This window comes from Macrosteles quadrilineatus, unplaced genomic scaffold (genome assembly GCF_028750875.1).
Source record: "Macrosteles quadrilineatus isolate MER2022 unplaced genomic scaffold, UCM_ALF_1.0 Scaffold_7__1_contigs__length_78375512, whole genome shotgun sequence".
NCBI classification, from domain to species: Eukaryota; Metazoa; Arthropoda; class Insecta; order Hemiptera; family Cicadellidae; genus Macrosteles; species Macrosteles quadrilineatus.
In genome coordinates, this window is record NW_026542600.1 from 73113208 (window position 1) to 73135188 (window position 21981).

The 21981-nt window shown below is 39.0% G+C and overlaps 2 protein-coding genes across 2 annotated transcripts in view; one reads left to right on the forward strand and one right to left on the reverse strand.

The window, feature by feature from the left end:
- The window catches only part of LOC128998557 (E3 ubiquitin-protein ligase LNX-like), a 325727-nt gene that overhangs the window by 42635 nt on the left and 261111 nt on the right, over window positions 1–21981 (forward strand). The gene's annotated exons all lie outside the window — the stretch shown is intronic.
- On the reverse strand, window positions 8169–12884 carry LOC128999079 (uncharacterized). The gene has a single exon (XM_054425436.1). The coding sequence runs from the start codon at window positions 12882–12884 to the stop codon at window positions 8169–8171; it is 4716 nt and encodes a 1571-aa protein (XP_054281411.1).

The following is a 21981-nucleotide window of genomic DNA, read 5'->3' on the forward strand; positions in this document are numbered from 1 at the left end:
GCACCCTGTTGCTAATGGTAAAATTTTATTAATGGGGACGAAAGAGGGGGGGATTAAAATGGGATTGGTCTAAATATCCATCATTCACCTACTTACATTTAGATCTCGTTTGCGTGTATAAGCATGTTAATTTCCTATAAGGAATACGTGTAATTCCAAGGACACAACTATCGAAATGGGGTTTTTTGAGGGGGTTGGAGTATAGATAGGTGAAAGGCGCCATGGAACAAAATGTACACCATAAAATTTTGTATACAAAACATTTGTTTGTTTAGATATAATCTTGCGTTTATTTAATTTTTAATTGACGAGAATCTTCAAAATCGGGATTTTTTATTTTAACTGAAATTATCCCCCCAATTTTGAGGGTTAAGTAGGGTGAGTGAAAATTCCGGAATCGGCTTAGGATGAGCATTAGGCATATTAAAAAGCAAGTAATAGGTCAAACGTACCCAAAACGGATTTTAACCTACTCCAGGGCAGCCAACCCCCCAAAAAACAAGGAAAAATGGCAAAATTTCAAGTTTAGGCATGAATTTGGGGGTGAAGGAGTGAAGATGGAAAAAAATGTTAAATTACAAAGTTGAAGATCGTAAAAAGGTTCGTATTAAGGTGGTCTCTGTTACTTGATCAGACCTACGGTTGAGCCACAACGGACGTTTGAACAAAAAAAGATGATGAAAAATTCCAAAATTTTGTGTTTAGAGCGAAATATACGGGGGAAGGGGTGGAGATAGAAAGAAACTTTATATTATAAAATTGTAGCTCGTTTAAATCTAAATACAGTAAGTGTGCTCCGTTTTTTGATTAGACCAACGGTTTAAGCACAATAAACGTTTTAAAAAAACACGTTTTTCGCACTTTTTAAAAATCCGCCATTTTGAATTTTTTTAGGGGGGATAAAATTTGAAAATGTCACTTTTGGCAATTTTCCTGGTGGTTTAAGAACAAAACCTAAAATCGTGCCAAGTTTCAACCCCGTAGCTATTCTAGAAGTGGGTAAAGATTTGTATCCCTGATGAGTCAATGAGTGAGTCAGTTACACATCGGGCTGTATATAATATAGATATAGACTCGCCTTGTGCTCGCTGGGGGCTCCGCCCCCAGGCCCCCTTTTAATAGTAGCCGTGATGAGAAATGTTCACGGGGGACAGGATGTTGTTGGGAAATATTTTTGCGTAAAAGACGTAGTGATAACTTGGCAGTTGCGAAGTATTCCATATAGGGGTTGTTTAGTGCAAACCAAACCAGTCTTTACATTTTAGAGTCTCGATGTAGGGCCGGTGCTATGATAAATCAAATTTGCTAAGTCACAACCTCTAAAGCTTTCTTTACATAAATAAGCATCGATATAAAGTCTTAGGAGGAAAAATAATATTTTAAAATAATCTAAGGCCCACTTCGGGGGCGGGGGGTTGGTAACAATCAACGGCATGAAGAATGGACCCCTTGCGCAGTAAAAATCACCAAAAATAGGGGAAATAGGGTAAAATTTCAGGTTTAAACACGAAATTGGGGTGGAGATGGGAAAAAAATGAAACTAAACGCATGGCTCAATCAAATCCTGGTTGAAGTTCGTTCGCTACGCTCACTCACCTTTAGGTTGGAGCTCGTTCGCTGCGCTCACTTGCCTTCAGGTTAGCTCGTTCGCTGCGCTCACTTGCCTTCAGGTTAGCTCGTTCGCTGCGCTCACTCACCTTTAGGTTGGAGCTCGTTCGCTGCGCTCACTTGCCTTCAGGTTAGCTCGTTCGCTACGCTCACTCACTTTTAGGTTGGAGCTCGTTCGCTGCGCTCACTTGCCTTCGGGATAGCTCGTTCGCTACGCTCACTCACCTTTAGGTTGGAGCTCGTTCGCTGCGCTCACTTGCCTCCGGGTTAGCTCGTTCGCTACGCTCACTCACCTTTAGGTTGGAGCTCGTTCGCTGCGCTCACTCACCTTTAGGTTGGAGCTCGTTCGCTATGCTCATAATAACCGCTATAAATACCCATAATTCACCTACTGACATTTAGATCTCGTTTGCGTGTATAAGCATGTTAATTTTCTATTAGGAATACGTTAAAAAGAGTTAAAACTACCTTTATGATTGAAAACCCGCCATTATAAATTTTTTAGTACGTTGAAAGTATAGAAGGTCACTCAAGGGACTTTCTTTTCAACGGTTGGACCATAAAAAGTACAAATATATGTACGAAAAGTCGTTTTATATATTAAAAATACAAAAAAAAATCAAGAATTTTACAATTTTTGGAAGTAGAGCGTTTTTTTAAGGTGAAGGAGTCAGATTTTCGATATGATCCCTTCTTCGACAAAAGTGTCTTGTAGAAAATTTAATTCTGAACCTACGACTTTTCCTCAAATCGTTTCTAGCTCCTACCATTTTCGAGCTACAGCAGTTTAAAAAAAACATGTTTTAAAAAAAAAACTAGGGTTTTAAGGGATTTCTTTTGGTGGGCTTCAGTTGGAAAAACTAAATTTTGGGACTTTCTGGGTGGTTTGGTACCCAGACAAACCTTCAGAAAAAATTTCAGCTCCGTAGCTACTCTAGAAGTGACAAAAATGTTTTTTTCTGTCGCCAAACGCCCATATTTCACCTACTGACGTTTACTTCTAGTTTGCCTGTCGACGCATGTTAATTGTCCATAAGAAATACGTTAAAAAATGATCTTTTTTATTGAAAATCCGCCATTTTGAATTTTTTTTTGTAGGTTAAAATTATAGAAGGTCACTCTAGGGACATTCCTTTCAACGTTGGGAGCATTAAAAGTTGAAATATATGTGCGAAAAGTCGTTTTAAAATTTAAAATCACTTAAAGAAATCAAGAATTTTTACAATTTTTGGAAGTAGAGCGTTTTTTGAAGGTGAAGGAGTACGAATTTCGAAAAACGCTTAAAAGTGTCTTGTAGAAAATTTAATTCCAAACTCACGATTTTTCCTCAAATCGATTCTAGCTCTTACCGTTTTCGAGCTACATCCGTTTTAAAAAAACGTGTTTTTCCCAAAAAAGGGCGTTTTTTATGGAATTTTTTTGGGGGGGTTGCAATTTGAAAATGTAACTTTTTGGGATTTTCCTGGTGGTTTGGGACCCATACGGACCTCCACCGAAAATTTCAGCTCCCTAGCTATTCTAGAAGTGCCCAAACATTAGTATACCTGATCAGTGAATGAGTGAGTTACACATCGGGCTGTATAGTTTATTAGACTCGCCTTGTGCTCGCTGGGGGCTCCGCCCCCAGGCCCCCTTTTAATAGTAGCCGTGATGAGTAATGTTCACGGGGGACAGGATGTTGTCCGGAAACATTTTTGCGTAAAAGACGTAGTGATAACTTGGCAGTTGCGAAGTATTCCATATAGGGGTTGTTTAGTGCAAACCAAACCAGTCTTGACATGTAAGAGTCTCGATGTAGGGCCGGTGCTATGATAAATTAAATTTGCTTAGTCACAACCTCTAAAACTTTCTTCACATCAATAAGCATCGGTATAAATTCTTGGGAGTTAGAGTGAGGTAAAATAATATTTAAAAATAATCTTAGGCCCCCTTCGGGGGCGGGGGGTTGAAATGGCTCAATCAAATCCTGGTTGAAGTTCGTTCGCTACGCTCACTCACCATAAGGTTGGAGCTCGTTCGATGCGCTCACTTGCCTTCAGGTTAGCTCGTTCGCTACGCTCACTCACTTGCCTTCAGGTTAGCTCGTTCGCTACGCTCACTCACTTTTAGGTTGGAGCTCGTTCGCTGCGCTCACTTGCCTTCAGGATAGCTCGTTCGCTACGCTCACTCACCTTTTGGTTGCAAATTAGCTATTGTCATAAATTTAAAAAAATAATAGTGCTGCACCTTGTTGCTAATGGTAAAATTTTATTAATGGGGATGAAAGAGGGGGTTGGTTAGAATGGGATTGGTCTAAAAATCCATAATTCACCTTACATCCATACTTACATTTAGATCTCGTTTGCGTGTTTAAGCATGTTAATTTTCTATAAGGAATACGTTAAAAAAACGTTAAAAACTTACTTTTTTGAATGAATACCCGCCATTTTAAATTTTTCAGTACGTTTAAATTATAGAAGGTCACTCAAGGGACTTTCCTTTCAACGTTAAGACCATAAAAAGTACAAATATATGTACGAAAAGTCGTTTTAAAAATCAAAAACACGTAAGAAAATCGAGAATTTTCACAATTTTTGGAGTTAGAGCGTTTTTTGAAGGTGAAGGAGTCAGATTTTCGATATGACCCCTTCTTTGAGAAAACTGTCTTGTAGAAAATTTAATTCTGAACCTACGATTTTCCCTCAAATCGTGTCTAGCTCTTACCGTATTCGAGCTACAGCAGTTTTAAAAAAACATGTTTTTCCCAAAAATCTAGGGTTTTACGGGATTTCTTTTGGCAAGTTTCAGTTGGCAAAACTAAATTTTGGGACTTTCTGGGTGGTTTGGTACCCAGACAAACCTTCAGAAAAAATTTCAGCTCCGTAGCTACTCTAGAAGTGACAAAAATGTTTTTTTTCTGTCGCCAAACGCCCATATTTCACCTACTCACGTTTACTTCTAGTTTGCTTGTCGTTGCATGTTAATTCTCCACAAGAAATACGTTAAAAAACGATCTTTTTTATTGAAAATTCGCCATTTTGAATTTTTTTTAATACATTAAAATTATAGAAGGTCATTCTAGGAACTTTCCTTTCAACGTTGGGAGCATAAAAAGTAAAAATATATGTGCGAAAAGTAGTTTTAAAAATTAAAAACACTTAAAAAAATCAAGAATTTTTACAATTTTTGGAAGTAGAGCGTTTTTTGAAGGTGAAGGAGTGCGAATTTCGATATGACGCCTTCTCTGAGAAAACTGTCTTGTAGAAAATTTAATTGCGAACTCACGATTTTTCCTCAAATCGATTCTAGCTCTTACCGTTTTCGAGCTACAGCTGTTTTAAAAAAACATGTTTTTCCCAAAAAAGGGCGTTTTTAATGGAATTTTTTTGGGGGGGTTGCATTTTGAAAATGTAACTTTTTGGGATTTTCCTGGTGGTCTGGGACCCATACGGACCTCCACCGAAAATTTCAGCTCCCTAGCTACTCTAGAAGTGCCCAATCTTTAGTATACCTGATCAGTGAGTCAGTCAGTTACACATGCGGTTGTATATTAATATGGACTCGCCTTGTGCTCGCTGGGGGCTCCGCCCCCAGGCCCCCTTTTTTGGTTGGGTGTCAGTACAAATGAGCCACGGGGGAGATGAGGTTGTCCGGGAATTTTATATTGTGTAAAAGACTCAGGGATAACTTTGCAGGGCAGGCCCCCGTTTTTAAGGGGGTTAGTGGGAATGTTCATGAGGGGTTGTAATACAGCAGCAGGAGGGGTTGAACATTGAAACCGTCACTTTTCAGGACTTTCCCGGTGGTTAGGCGTGGAGACACGTCATCGTGCAAAATTTCAACTTCCTAGCACATCTTGAAGTGCCCAAGGCAACTTTCAATTTTATTTCCTACTAGCTGGCCCGTCAGATGACGTCCAGTCCTAATGTGGTTTTATGTCAAATGCTCGTTCTTTTTTAAGATGAGCTCGTTCGCATGGCTCAATCAAATCCTGGTTGAAGTTCGTTCGCTACGCTCACTCACCTTTAGGTTGGAGCTCGTTCGCTGCGCTAACTTGCCTTCACATTAGCTCGTTCGCTACGCTCACTCACCTTTAGGTTGGAGCTCGTTCGCTGCGCTCACTTGCCTTCAGGTTAGCTCGTTCGCTACGCTCACTCACCTTTAGGTTGGAGCTCGTTCGCTGCGCTCACTTGCCTTCAGATTAGCTCGTTCGCTACGCTCACTCACCTTTAGGATGGAGCTCGTTCGCTACGCTCACTTACCTTTAGGTTGGAGCTCGTTCGCTGCGCTCACTTGCCTTCAGGTTAGCTCGTTCGCTACGCTCACTCACCTTTAACGTTAAGACCATAAAAAGTACAAATATATGTACGAAAAGTGGTTTAAAAATTAAAAAATCAAGAGTTTTTACAATTTTTGGAAGTAGGGCGTTTTTTGAAGGTGAAGGAGTCACATTTTCGATATGACCCCTTCTTAGAGAAAAGTGTCTTGTAGAAAATTTAATTCTGAACCTACGATTTTCCCTCAAATCGTTTCTAGCTCTTACCGTTTTCGAGCTACAGCAGTTTTTAAAAAACGTGTTTTTTCCAAAAAAAACTAGGGTTTTAAGGGATTTCTTTTGGTAGGTTTCGGTTGGAAAAACTAAATTTTGGGACTTTCTGGGTGGTTCGGTACCCAGACAAACCTTCAGAAAAAATTTCAGCTCCGTAGCTACTCTAGAAGTGAAAAAACAAATTTTTCTGTCGCCAAACGCCCATATTTCCCCTACTGACGTTTACTTCTAGCTTGCTTGTCGTAGCATGTTAATTCTACATAAGGAATACGTTAAAAAACGATATTTTTCATTGAAAATCCGCCATTTTGAATTTTTTTTAGTAGGTTAAAATTATAGAAGGTCACTTAAGGAACTTTCCTTTTAATGTTGGGAGCATAAAAAGTACAAATATACGTACGAAAAGTCGTTTTAAAAATTAAAAACACGTAAAAAAATCAAGCATTTTCACAATTTTTGGAAGTAGGGCGTTTTTTGAAGGTGAAGGAGTGCGATTTTCGAAAAACGCTTAATAGTGTCTTGTAGAAAATTTAATTCCAAACTCACGATTTTTCCTCAAATCGATTCTAGCTCTTACCGTTTTCGAGCTACAGCTGTTTTAAAAAAACATGTTTTTCCCAAAAAAGGGCGTTTTTAATGGAATTTTTTTGGGGGGGTTGCAATTTGAAAATGTAACTTTTTGGGATTTTCCTGGTGGTCTGGGACCCATACGGACCTCCACCGAAAATTTCAGCTCTCTAGCTATTCTAGAAGTGCCCAATATTTAGTATACCTGATCAGTGAGTCAGTCAGTCAGTTACACATCGGGTTGTATATAATATAGACTCGCCTTAGGCTCGCTGGGGGCTCCGCCCCCAGGCCCCCTTTTTTGGTTGGGGGTAAGTACAACTGAGCCACGGGGGAGATGAGGTTGCTTGGGAATTTTATATTTCGTAAAAGACTCAGTGATAACTTTGCAGGGCAGGCCCCCGTTTTTAAGGGTGTTAGTGGGAACGTTCATCGGGGGGGGGGGGGGGGGTTGGGTTGTAATAAAGCAGCAAGAACTATTCGTCAATCAATAGTTGTATGTTATAAGAGTGCATCAAGAAATTAGGATACTTTAGTGAGTTAATTATTCTATTGAGTAGTTGTAGCATTGAAGTAATAATCTAAGAACAATCGCAATGGTAATCGTGAAAATTGAAAGTGTTGTATTTTAAATTACGTAATAACTAAAATAATAAAAACATTTTGGTTGTATATAGTTTTATTATGGTTGGTAATGAAAATCGTTTATGTAATTATTGTTTCCTTGTCTGTTAGTCACAAACTGTGATCAAGCCCCATCACTGGGAGGCCAAGAAACATAGTAACTCCAAGTATAAATTACGCTTAAATAATCATTTTGATGACTTGGGATTTTTTGTAAAATGGAAGTAATTTTCAATAAGGCTATATAAACTAAATAGATTGTAATAAATATTTATGGTAATTTGTATATATATTTATACATATATATATATATATAACTACTAAGTAATATTTCTTTCCCTGTCAGTTAGCCATAGCATGATAATATACTATGGCATATCCAGTTCCGCCACGGGGAGGCCGGGAAATATCGGAACCACAAACAGTCACACATGACACACTAAACACACAAACACACAAAAAAATCAATGTAGTATATAAACTAAATAGATTGAAGTAAATATTTATGGTAATTTGCATATATATAAAACTACTAAGTAATATTTCTTTCCCTGTCAGTTAGCCATAGCATGATAATATACTATGGCATATCCAGTTCCGCCACGGGGAGGCCGGGAAATATCGGAACCACAAACAGTCACACATAACACACAAAACACACAAAACACACAAACACACAAAAACTAAAAAACAATAACAAATCAAACAAACATATTAAATATAAATCCACGGGAACTTTTGTTCAGGCAGTTCCGTGGTATTACCGGGGTAGTCACATCACGACGGGGAGTTTTTATTTACTGCGGGCCCCCTAGCCTACCGCAAATTCTAGGACAATGTCTTAGAGAAGGAGTTCGTCGTATGCAATATTCATTGCATATGCAGCTCCATCAATTACTCTTTGTGGTTGGACCAATAGGAGAATGTCGTCGGGGTTTCTCACTCTACTTAGAAGGACATATAGTTGGCCGTGAGTGAAACAATCTGTCCTGAGGTCTACTCCAACACGGTCAATTGTTTGGCCTTGGCTCTTGTGTCCCGTAATGGCATAAGCCAACATTAAAGGGAATTGACGACGTCGAACCCTAAGTGGTGAGCCCTCTACAAATGGAAACATAAATTGTATCCGAGGGATGCAGATCGGTTCTCTTTTTCCGGGTAGCCTAACAGTAATTAAAAAGTTAGTAATGTGGGTGACGATGACTTTGGTACCATTCACAAGGCCATCGGCAATATTTAAATTGCGCATGACCAGGCACACAGAGCCAACTTTAAGACGGAGGACGTGATCTGGAACACCCTTCCCAGTTGCCTTATTCAAGAGCTGTACGTCAACGTCCATTCCGTCGTCAGCTTCCACATCAACAGAATCGGCACTTCTAAGCTCGTACAGCCTACCACCCAAAGAATCTAAAACTATTTCGTTGACTTCTTTGACGTTGACATTAATAGTCGATAGAATGGAACGCCTCGCAACAAGGTCAGGATCAATTAGATCACTCTTTGGGAAGACAAAATCAATCAGCTGATCGAGGGACGTCACATACCTTACATTTGGAAGTGGAATGAGAGAGCAGCCATCACAGTTCTTTCCTGTAAAAGAGTTAACTGTGCCATCACCCACCCTGAGAAGGAACTCTGAATATTCACTGCAGCCAATAGTTCTCTGCGGTGTAGTTAGAGAGAAAACTTTGAAATGTGGCCACAAGTAAGACGCTCGCAGTGACACGGACGCAATATCTCGAGGGGTGCGTGCTCTAGCAACAACTGGAGCAATTTGCCGGAAATCTCCAGAACACAGAATGACTTTCCCACCGAATTGTACATTCGATTTCATAAGGTCTCTGAGAGATCGATCTAGGATCTCGAAGATAAACCTATGAGCCATTGGAGCTTCGTCAAATACAATTAAACGTGAAGCTCTTATGAGTTCAGCTCGCTGGGTGCCATTGGTTATGTTCCAGAACCCAGATCCATCTCCCAGGTCTAGTGGCAATTTGAACATACTGTGAGCAGTTGTTCCTCCAGCCATGTTTTGAGCCGCGATTCCGGAGCTAGCAACTGCAAGTGCTACATGATTGCAGCTTCGGACGTGGGCGAGGATGACGCTTAACAGCAAGGTCTTGCCATAACCGCCTGGTCCATCAATGAAAATCATACTGCTTTCACTGGTAGCACTTTCGCACAGCAAACTATTGACATAATCGTAGACGCGTTTCTGGTCCGCTGATAATCGTGGCTCCCAGAGGTCGACATACTCCCGTTGTTGGTGTACATCATAAATTAGTGATTCACGTCCCAACTCAGTTGTATGGTCCTGCACGTCGGGTAGTCCATGGTCAATTAAGGAAGAACCCTGTCGTCGTAAGCTTCGATCTATTTCGATGAGAGCAAGTTTTTCTGCCATCCCAGGATTCGAAGGTGTTCGCTCGAGGTAGTCCTCACACAGCGAGCTACGAAAGGCGTCCCACAATACAGATGCAGGAGCACCCATATTGCACAGAAGCACGAAAAAAGATCGAAGTCTTGAAGCAACCATAAACGATGAGGCTTCTCGAAGTGCACAGCTGTATTCGTCCTCATCTTCGACCAATCCAAGCTTACGAGCAACCTGCTGGAATGATGTGCACTCGGGGCCTCCACGGGACAAGATGTCACTATACCCACGGCAAGGCAACACCATCAAAATAAGCCGGAGATAGTACTGTTCAGTACGGTTGGGTGAAACCCAAAACAAACGACACACCTTCTCACCACGCTGACGAGGAGTGATAAAGTGTGTACCGTTTGGATGATTGTACACCGTTGCTTGGGTGTTCGTAGGCCGCCGTGTCTGTACCACAAACTTTTCGTAAAATGACTGATACGTAATATCGTCGAAGATGGGATCAAGTGGTCTGTCAAAGTACGTGATTAGCATTGAAGATTGATTGCCAGTCACGTTTGATAATTCCGTAGGTCGGAAGTATATATTCTGTTTGCCTTCAAGATGCACTGGCAAACAATCGACTGTCGGCTCCATCTTGGATATCGGGAACTCCAATAAGCGCCAGCAAGCGTCACTGGCTCCAACCATTCTTTTGGTAACATAGGTTTCAATTTCGTCATCCTGCTTACTCAACGGGGTGACGGTAACATTTTGAAGGGAGCCTCCCTTCATTAAATATTTAAACAAATATTTGATGACCCGTCGAGTTGATGCTACTTCAAGGTTAATATGAGCTTCGTACTTCAAGAGCAAAGCGGGATTGTAGGGAACAACCCATCCGTCGTGAACAGTGATATCCCTGTTTCTTGATTTGACGATTCCTTCATTGCTGTGGTCTCGTTTATAAACGACGAAACCCCTTTCGTCAACGTGAGAAGTTGGACAATGAGGTTTTGGGAAATATTTGGTACAGTGGTTATTCACCGAATCCCAGCAAGGGAAGTCTGTGCGATGATTTGGCCCACAAGGGCCATGTACCATGTGCCTTAACACCAAACCTCTAAGTCTTCCGTCAGCCTCATCTTCAGATGGGATATCGGCACGAATGAGAGCGTCGATGTCCGCCGCCTGTACCGGACCACTGCCATCAATTTTGAAGACTATATGGGCGTGCGGGAGGCCTCGCATCTGCATTTCAATTACGTAAACTATGTAAATTGCCCGTCCAAACATAGCTCCAGAGCGAAGGTCCCGAAGAAGTTCCAATAGTTTTATCTGAAATATACGACACGCAGTACTAGGATCACTTCTGCCACTGCCTCGGGGACAAGCCTTCTTATTCTCTTCCCAAGTAGCACTGTACGTGAAGGTGAGAAAGAAAGTTGGAAATCCTAATCGGGACACTAGTGCCATTGAATTTTCATACTGGACCTTCATGTACCTTGGGCCCCCTGTAAATGACTTCGGCAAGTAAACCTTACCAGGCAATACCCCACCTTCACCTATGATGGTCTCGTCATTGTTTATTTCATTCAAGACCTGTCTACCGGGCTGTGCATCTAAAATTTCGTCTAAAGGACCTACCCGAGTAGCATTTGCAGTATTTTTCATTTGACAAAACTTCAGGAAACGAAGTTTTTCTTCCTCGTACCTGGCAAACACATCTACCTGCCATGCTTGAGAAAGGCGACCTAGATGCGAAAAACGAACCTCAGATAGTAGAAGGCAGCGGGTATATTTTAGCTGTGAAAGCTTTTGACCTTCATTATCTAATGCACCAATGTGCCATCCAAGTGTACCTTGGGGATATAGCAAGGGATATTGCAGTGGCTCCATTAGGGGACTTAGTAGGTCAATGGAGGTCGGCCTTGGAGATCCCACTTTCCAAATCGTGAGTTTTCGTGGATCATTTGGATTTTCGTCTGTACTTAAGACTGCGTGAACTTCGATCCCAGTCTGTTTGTCACCTAGAGCAGGGCCATGGGAAGATCTATTGGTCAATTCAAAGTCTAGATGAGCACTGACAGACGGCTCATTGCTTAATTGACGATAGTGTTCAACAAATGGATTTTCATGTGTCAGAAAATCGTTAATGTTTTGAATGACTTCGCAATCAAGAGATCTTCCCATTGCGATGTTTCTGCGTTCCTCACCGTCGTCTAGATAAAGGCGGGATCGGTTAACAAACTGAACAATACCTGAACTTGTTGTAAACTTTTGGCCAGGAGCATTAATATTATAAACTTGGTGGTATAACCTACCTTCAATTTTGAAAAAAGATAGCCCACTAGGGTGACGATACCCTCCAGAGACTTCAAGGGCGCAAAAGGCGAACATGTCGTTGTATGCCCGTGCCCGCTGTAAGAAACGTTGGTCGTCGTAAAATGGACATTGTAAGGGAGGTAAAGATATAATATTGTACGCTCCCTCCCCACAACACCATTTGCGCCTACTCTTTTCTTCCTCGAAAAGTCGAGCACCACAATGCGGACACAAGAAAACATTGTCGTTCCAAAGACTTGTATTTTTCAGCCTGTATGGTAAGATTTCATTTATTTGTTCTTCTTTCCAACCCCCCATAGGACCATTTTTGTAAATACTACGAGCTAAGGAAAGAGGCAAATGACGGAGTTCTAACAATGTTGGATTTTTTAGCCGAAAGATTTGTATTCTCTCACGAGCAGCTTCAGGGTTCCTTAAGTCATAATCTCTAACAGCCACCCTATGTACTTCCGGGTTGTTGTCGTTATATCGTCGTACGGCCTCCCTATGTACTTCTGGGTTGTTGCTGTCATATCGTTGAACGGCACCCCTATGCACTTCAGGGTGGTTTACGTTGTACCGTTTAACAGCATCACGGTGGACATCGGGGTGATCAATGCTGTATCGTCGCGCAGAGTCACTGCACCGGTCTGGGTTGTTATCACGGTATCGCTTCGCATCCTCGCGATTTTTATCAAGATTTTTATCGCTATACCTTTTCTTGGCATCTTTAAGCTGTTCTTCCCTAGTTGTGTCAAGAACCTTTGGTCGCCCACGTTTGATCTTCTTTGGCCTGCCAGGCCCTTTCGAAATTTTTTGAAGATCTGGAAGGGATTGGATTTTCCTTAAAGGAGAACCAACGACCATTGGTGTAAGTGACGGTAGTTTGTCATCATTATCAGCATTAGTAGGAGTTAGTAGGGGAGCAACGCTTTGGACAAGTGTTAATTGATCTGCGGGCCTTTTGAAAGTCAACTTTGTAATGGTGAACTGGCGCGTGTTACCATCAAATACAGAATTTGAAAGCAGCAATTGTGATAAGGACAAGTAATTATTGCAGCCAAACAGTCTAGCTAAATTGTTACTGGAATTTATGAAATCATATTTTCGTTCTGTATTCACAGCGTGTGGATCAAATACATAAAATTGGTCTTGATCACGCCAAAACGCAACAGTGACGTTTAGCCCCGTGAACAAGAACCCACTTTCGTCACCTTTCTCAGCCATTAGACGCTGTAAATCTTCAGAAAGGACCCTAACACTGTTTTCTAGATCACATTGATTCGATGGATACAAAGAGTCAAGCACATAAGATAAATCGTCTACATGAACAATATGCCCTCCAACTGAAAACTCCCTTGGTAGTTCATCAGGGAATAGAAAACGGTTTTCTGTACTGCAGTTTCCCCTACGTATTGAACAATACAAATTGTCCCCACTGAACAGTATGACGTCTATTGAAACTGTTGAAAAGTTTTCACCAGAAAATTTCCAACCTAGTGCACATGCATAATTTGCTACGCACTGAGCATTTCTGCTAAAAGTAGAAAACCTCGTGTCAGCCTGGCTAAAGGAACCACAGGCTATGCAAGTAAAAGTCATGGTAAATATTAGGAATAACGCGTATTTTTCTATTTTCGTAGAACACAAAAAGAAAAAAACTAAAATAGCAAACTAAAAATTAAAATGTAAAAAAAATTCTATTACCTAATATTCAATACCAGTAGACTATTTACTGGCTAATAACTAATAACCCACAACCAATATTGAAATTTTTCAGTACAGAAAATCTGTAACTGAAAAGAGGGATAAAATAGTTCTAATATTTACTACCTACTACAGGTAGCTACCTAGGAACTAATGTGTTCACTGACAACTATTGTTGGCATTAATCAGTAAACAACTATTCGGATATTGAGGGATAAAAATAAGTTGATTTTGTATTTACTTGAAAGCTAATAGGTTAACTGACAGCTCATATATTAAAAACTGCCAGCACAGCAATCAGTAACTAGAAGACTAAAACTAAAGGGATGAAAATATCGCAGTTTATTGAACAAAAACCACTAAATGTACAATTGGATTGTACGAATGATAACTGACCACTTAAATTTAGTGGTAGGCAGAAAATATTTCGAAAAGAAAATTATATTTCAAGTAAGGATGAAGAGTAGATATAAGAACGGACCACAAGGGAACGTGTCTGAACAGCGAATGAGGCCGGCTTTGGCGTCGGGTAGCGTCGCGGTAAAAGTGAAAGTACCCCTTCTACTACCTACCCCACATGGAGGGGGTAGTGACGTGTACACTGACCACCCTTCCTCGGCCTCCCTGTGGATAAGGGATGTACAGCCAGAATTGTAAGAATATAATAAATCTAATTGTATTAAAACTTGTTTAATAATGAGGCGTGCTGTATAGTTAATAAAATTCAGCCAAGGAACGTACTAAATAAAAAGGCCAAAATTACTAATTTATTTTGTAATTTTCCAATAACAAAAAACAGTGCTCGTTTTCCCAGTGGCTATTATGGCGCAACTTAAAATGTCTTTATTAATACAATGGAAAAAATAGCCTTTGTTTTTACTTAAAAATCGTAAAGATATAACACGAGTAAAAATAAAAGTACCTAGGTTTTTGTCAGCGTAGTTGCTTTCAGTGGAGTGCAAAATTATTTTTTAAATCCAATCGCAGATTCGGTTGTTCTTTAATAAATCTTCAAACATATACAATTATTGCATTTATTACCTACTATTGCAATATACTGTACTAAGACTACCCGTGTAGTTGTTCATAAAATAGTTTATTAAATATGCTCTATATAACTAATAGTAAATTATGATTATTGTAATTGCTATCAAGGTGTTTATTATTTATAAACACATTAAATGTGTTAACTAAATTACTCCGTTATTTATTGATAAATTTTAACGTTTGAGATGTCAAATGTATACTTATATATTGAAATTAATTGTTCAACTATGAAGATAATATCAAAACAATGTTACGTTAGAACATTGTTACGTTAGAACATAACAATGTTACGTTCGATAACTTTACTGTACTAAGACTACCCGTGTAGTCTATGAGTATAAAAGAGGAGGTTTGTGTATATATATATTTGTTTGGCAGTGATAAACTCAGACACCACTGAACCGATTGCCACGAAACTTGGTACATACGTGTAGAATTTCATGGAATAGGTTTATACACCATCAATTTCGTGATCCGTCCAATCAGCTCCACCCCAGTGGCTCTGGAGTTTCCCATGTTAACCTTATGAGAAATGGAATTAATGAATCTTAACAGCTGTTTCAATTAAACAAGTTGGTTCTGTTCTATGATGTTTAATAGCATTCAAGTTACAAGGATTACCAACAGGGTGCAGCACTATTATTTCTTTTACATTTATGACAACAGCTAATTTGCAACCAAAAGGTGAGTGAGCGTAGCGAACGAACTTCAACCTGGAGGCGAGTTAGCGTAGCGAACGAGCTAACCTGAAGGCAAGTGAGCGCAGCGAACGAGCTCCAACCTAAAGGTGAGTGAGCGTAGCGAACGAGCTGCAACCCAAAGGTGAGTGAGCGTAGCGAACGAACTTCAACCAGGACGTGATTGAGCCATGCGAACGAGATCATCTTGAAAATTAAGAAGTTAAACGGGGCAAAGCCCGCAGCTAGTTGTTCATAAAATAGTTTATTAAATATTATACTCTATATCACTATTAATAAATTATGATTATTGTAATTGCTATCAAAATGTTTATTATTTATAAACACATTAAATGTGTTAACTAAATTACTCCGTTATTTATTGATAAATTTTAACGTTTGAGATGTCAAATGTATACTTATATATTGAAATTAATTGTTCAACTATGAAGATAATATCAAAACAATGTTACGTTAGAATATAGGCCTTCGATAACTTATAATCATTCACAATTTTTTGACACAGTTTTGAAGTTGTTATACAAGTATACGTTTCCTTTGGGTAGTGTTTTACCAGTCCAAGGCAAGGCAATGTTAAGTTACCAATTGGGAGTGAATACACTGGCCTTAGTGGAAAATAGTAACTTTTTTGTGATTATTATTTAGCTTTCTGAATGTCCATAGAAAATGCTAATGAAAACTACGGTCAGTACTAGGCCCATTGACTTGTCTACTAGGACCGAGAGTGGCATTTACAGGCGCGATGGAGTTTTATGAGTGAGGCAACGCGGAACACTGGAGTTCCAATTTTTTTTCTAGTGAGCTATTTTATGTATACGAGGCGAGCCGATGACGAGAATAATGGATCAAAGTGCCGGAAAATCACTTTCGGCACAAGTTTTGTTCAGAATACAGACATCACTAATATTAAACCTAAAATATTTTTCAATTTAAATTTGATAAATATCCATAAAAAGAAAATAATGACATAAAAATTTAAAGTTCAAGATTATGTTTATTGTGCAGTTTTCATTGTTGGTGACAATCACTACTTCGTTGTAAGGTTTTTGATGGTTAAAACATCCACATCCTCTTTATGTCTGAGACTACTCCTTGTCATTGAAAATCTACTCCACAACGTTCGTGATTATAGAATACTCAAATAAAAATATACATATGAAGTAATGTAAATGCTTCGTTATTTGTACCAGTCCGTAAACTTTCTGTAAGAAGATATGTAGTTATCTCCGAAGTGTTTTCCATAAAATCATCAGGCAATTCAATTAGACACATTTTTCAAAGACGAACTATGCTAGATACACAATAAAACAAACTAGTGCCTGGTTCTATATAATTTTAGATTGTGCAACGATGGAAAACGCAGATAAACTGCAATAAAACAATAGTTCCCTAGCCTATTGACATTTTTATATCAAGTCTCTAGTCTGCTTGCCTGTGCGTGCCCCATAGTAAAATACATTTACGCCACACTACACTGTTTTAACGAGCTTTCCACTCAAGTATTTAGTCTAGAAAATAGCTGTTTGTCACCAGCTTAATGAAATGCGGTGTCATAACGTACTACTGTACTGTAATGAGTTTTTACTGGACACCAACAAGCTGATTTCATTTGGAAATCAATGATTATAAACAAAAACATGACCTTTTTCAAAATTGTTAATCCTCTAGTTGGAGTGAATATATCGTAATTTGTACAGTTTTCTTTATGTTAGCTAGCTTAGAGTAGTATGGCGTAAAATATCGTTCGTCACTCGTCCAAAACGTGTTTACCGTGGTAATGCCGCACTCTACTTCGTCTCTCGTGGTAATGCCATACTGGACTTCGTCTCTTATGGGAACGACTACGCTTTTTCAGTAAACACCTATTTTCAGGACTAGTACCGTAATATACTATAAAAAAAGCTTTTTTGTTGAAAATCCGCCATGTTTTTTGGGGGGGGGGGGTTAAGATTTCAAAATAAATCCAAGAATTTAATGCACTTTTCGGGTGGGTTGTAGTTCAAAAAAGCTTTGGAGATTTTTTGGGTAGTTTCGCACCCAGACGGACCCATACAAAAAATTTCAGATCCCTAGCTAACTTAGAAGTGACCAAACACCTTTTTTTGACGACAAACACTCATAATTCACATACTTACATTTTTGTCTAGTTTGCCTGTCAATGCATGCAAATTTTCCAAAAGAAATACGTAAAAAATCGTTAAAATAGCTTATTCCCTATATGGGAAATTCGCTAAAACAATCTTTTTTATTGAAAATCCGCCATTTAAAATTTTTTTAGTAGGTTAAAATTATAGAAGGTCACTTTAGGCACTTTACTTTCAACGTTGCGAGCATAAAAAGTACAAATATACGTACGAAAAATTGTCGTTTTAAAAATTAAAAACACGTAAAATAATTGAGAATTTTCACAATTTTTGGAAGTAGGATTAAACACGAATTTGGGATGGAGATTGGAAAAAAATTAAACTAAACGCATGGCTCAATCAAATCCTGGTTGAAGTTCGTTCGCTACGCACACTACCCTTTAGGTTGGAGCTCGTTCGCTGCGCTCACTTGCCTTCAGGTTAGCTCGTTCGCTACGCTCACTCACCTTTAGGTTGGAGCTCGTTCGCTGCGCTCACTTGCCTTCAGGATAGCTCGTTCGCTACGCTCACTCACTTTTAAGTTAGAGCTCGTTCGCTGCGCTCACTTGACTTCAGGTTAGCTCGTTCGCTACGCTCACTCACCTTTAGGTTGGAGCTCGTTCGCTGCGCTCACTTGCCTTCAGGTTAGCTCGTTCGCTTCGCTCACTCACCTTTTGGTTGCAAATTAGCTATTGTCATACATTTAAAAAAATAATAGTGCTGCACCCTGTTGCTAATGTTCAGATTTTATTAACGGGGATGAAAGGGGGGGGTTAGAATGGGATTGGTCTAAATATCCATAATTCACATACTTACATATAGATCTCGTTTATGTGTATAATCATGTTAATTTTCTATAAGGAATACGTTAAAAAAGAGTTAAAAACTACCTTTTTAATTGAAAACCCGCCATTTTATATTTTTTAGTACGTTGAAATTATAGAAGGTCACTCAAGGGACTTTCTTTTTAACGTTAAGACCATAAAAAGTACAAATATATGTACGAAAAGTCGTTTTAAAAATTAATAACACTTAAAAAATCAAGAGTTTTTACAAATTTTGGAATTAGGGCGTTTTTTGAAGGTGAAGGAGTCAGATTTTCGATATGACTCCTTCTTTGAGAAAAGTGTCTTGTAGAAAATTTAATTCTGAACCTACGATTTTCCCTCAAATCGTTTCTAGCACTTACCGTTTTCGAGCTACAGCAGTTTTAAAAAAACATGTTTTTCCCAAAAAAACTAGGGTTTTAAGGGATTTATTTTGGTGAGTTTCAGTTGGAAAAACTAAATTTTGGGACTTTCTGGGTGGTTTGGTACCCAGACAAACCTTTACAAAAAATTTCAGCTCCGTAGCTACTCTAGAAGTGACAAAAATGCTTTTTCTGTCGCCAAACGTCCATATTTCACCTACTGACGTTTACTTCTAGTTTGCTTGTCGTAGCATGTTAATTCTCCATAGGAAATACGTTAAAAAATAATATTTTTTATTGAATATCTGCCATTTTTAATTTTTTTTTGTACGTTAAAATTATAGAAGGTCACTTAAGGCACTTTCCTTTCAATGTTGGGAGCATAAAAAGTACAAATGTACGTAAGAAAAGTCGTTTTAAAAATTAAAACACGTCAAACAATCGGGAATTTTTACAATTTTTGGAAGTAGAGCGTTTTTTGAAGGTAAAGGAGTGCGATTTTCGAAAAACGCTTAATAGTGTCTTGTAGAAAATTTAATTCCAAACTCACGATTTTTCCTCAAATCGAATCTAGCTCTTACCGTTTTCGGGCTACAGCTGTTTTAAAAAAACGTGTTTTTCCAAAAAATAGTCGTTTTTAATGGAATTTTTTTGGGGGGGTTGTAATTTGAAAATGTAACTTTTTGGGATTTTCCTGGCGGTCTGTGACCTAGACGGACCTCCACAAAAAATTTCAGCTTCCTAGCTATTCTAGAAGTGCCCAAAGATTTGTATACCTGATGAATCAGTCAGTCAGTCAGTTACACAAGCGGCTGTATATAATATAGACTCGCCTTGTGCTTATAATATAGACTCGCCTTGTGCTCGCTGGGGGCTCCGCCCCCAGGCCCCCTTTTAATAGTAGCCGTGATGAGAAATTTTCACGGGGGACAGGATGTTGTCCGGAAACATTTTTGCGTAAAAGACGTAGTGATAACTTGGCAGTTGCGAAGTATTCCATAGGGGGGTTGTTTGGTGCAAACCAAACCAGTCTTGACATGTTAGAGTCTCGATGTAGGGCCGGTGCTATGATAAAATAAATTTGCTAAGTCACAACCTCTAAAACTTTTTTCACATAAATAAGCATCGATATAAAGTCTTAAAAGTTAGAGTGAGGTAAAATAATATTTTAAAATAATCTTAGGCGGGGAGTTGGTAAAAATTATCGGCATGAAGAATAGACCCCTTTCACAGTAAAAATCACCAAAAATAGGGAAAATAAGGTAAAATTTCAGGTTTAAAAACGAATTTGGGGTGGAGATGGGAAAAAAATTAAACTAAACGCATGGCTCAATCAAATCCTGGTTGAAGTTCGTTCGCTACGCTCACTCACCTTTAGGTTGGAGCTCGTTCGCTGCGCTCACTTGCCTTCAGATTAGCTCGTTCGCTACGCTCACTCACCTTTAGGTTGGAGCTCGTTCGCTGCGCTCACTTGCCTTCAGGTTAGCTCGTTCGCTACGCTCACTCACCTTAAGGTTGGAGCTCGTTCGCTACGCTCACTCACCTTTAGGTTGGAGCTCGTTCGCTGCGCTCACTTGCCTTCAGGTTAGCTCGTTCGCTACGCTCACTCACTTTTAGGTTGGAGCTCGTTCGCTGCACTCACTTGCTTTCACTTGGTTATTAAGACTTTAATATGCTTGAAATGCCATTTTATTTCCCGCATGCTAATTCTCTATTTGTTTAACATTGGGGATATTTTAAACCATGGGGGGGGGGTGTTGAAATGAGAAAATAACAATTTTAATAATATTTAAGGTAATTTGAACCGAATACCAACACCGCTAAAAATTCCAATGTTCTATCGCTAATATGAGTGTGTAATTCCAAGGACACAACTATCGAAATGGGGTTTTTTGAGGGGGTTGGAGTATAGATAGGTGAAAGGCGCTATGGAACAAAATGTACACCATAAAATTTTGTATACAAAACATTTGTTTGTTTATATATAATCTTGCGTTTATATAATTTTTAATTGACGAGAATCTTCAAAATCGGTATTTTTTATTTTAACAAAAATTATCCCCCCAATTTTGAGGGTTAAGTATGGTGAGTGAAAATTCCGAAATCGGTTTAGGATAAACTTTAGGCATATTTAAAAACAAGTAATAGGTCAAACGTACCAAAAACGGATTTTAACCTACTCCAGGGCAGCCAACCCCCCAAAAAACAAGGAAAAATGGCAAAATTTCAAGTTTAAGCATGAATTTGGGGGTTAAGGAGTTAAGATGGAAAAAAATGTTAAATTACAAAGTTGTAGATCGTCAAAAGTTAGTACGTAAAGGTTCTCTCTGTTTCTTGACCAGACCAACGGTTGAGCCGCAACCGACGTTTGAACAAAAAAACATGATGAAAAATTCCAAAATTTTGTGTTTAGAGCGAAATATAGGGGGGAAGGGGTGGAGATAGAAAGAAACTTTATATTATGAAATTGTAGCTCGTTTAATTTTAAATACAGTAAGTGTGCTCCGTTTTTTGATTAAACCAACGGTTTAAGCACAATAAACGTTTTAAAAAAACGTCTTTTTCGCACTTTTCAAAAATCCGCCATTTTGAATTTTTTTAGGGGGGTTAAAATTTGAAAATGTGACTTTTGACAATTTTACTGGTGGTTTAAGACCGATACCTAAATTCGTGCCAAATTTCAACCCCGTAGCTATTCTAGAAGTGGGTAAGAATTTGTATACCTGATGAGTCAATGAGTGAGTCAGTTACACAAGGGGCTGTATATAATATAGACTCGCCTTGTGCTCGCTGGGGGCTCCGCCCCCAGGCCCCCTTTTAATAGTAGCCGTGATGAGAAATTTTCACGGGGGACAGGATGTTGTCCGGAAACATTTTTGCGTAAAAGACGTAGTGATAACTTGGCAGTTGCGAAGTATTCCATAGGGGGGTTGTTTGGTGCAAACCAAACCAGTCTTGACATGTTAGAGTCTCGATGTAGGGCCGGTGCTATGATAAAATAAATTTGCTAAGTCACAACCTCTAAAACTTTCTTCACATAAATAAGCATCGATATAAAGTCTTAAAAGTTAGAGTGAGGTAAAATAATATTTTAAAATAATCTTAGGCGGGGAGTTGGTAAAAATTATCGGCATGAAGAATAGACCCCTTTCACAGTAAAAATCACCAAAAATAGGGAAAATAAGGTAAAATTTCAGGTT

What these genes read in the sequence shown, in the direction of transcription:
- LOC128999079 (XM_054425436.1), bottom strand. Translation starts at nt 12,884, where the DNA reads ATGGTCGTTGGTTCTCCTTTAAGGAAAATCCAATCCCTTCCAGATCTT.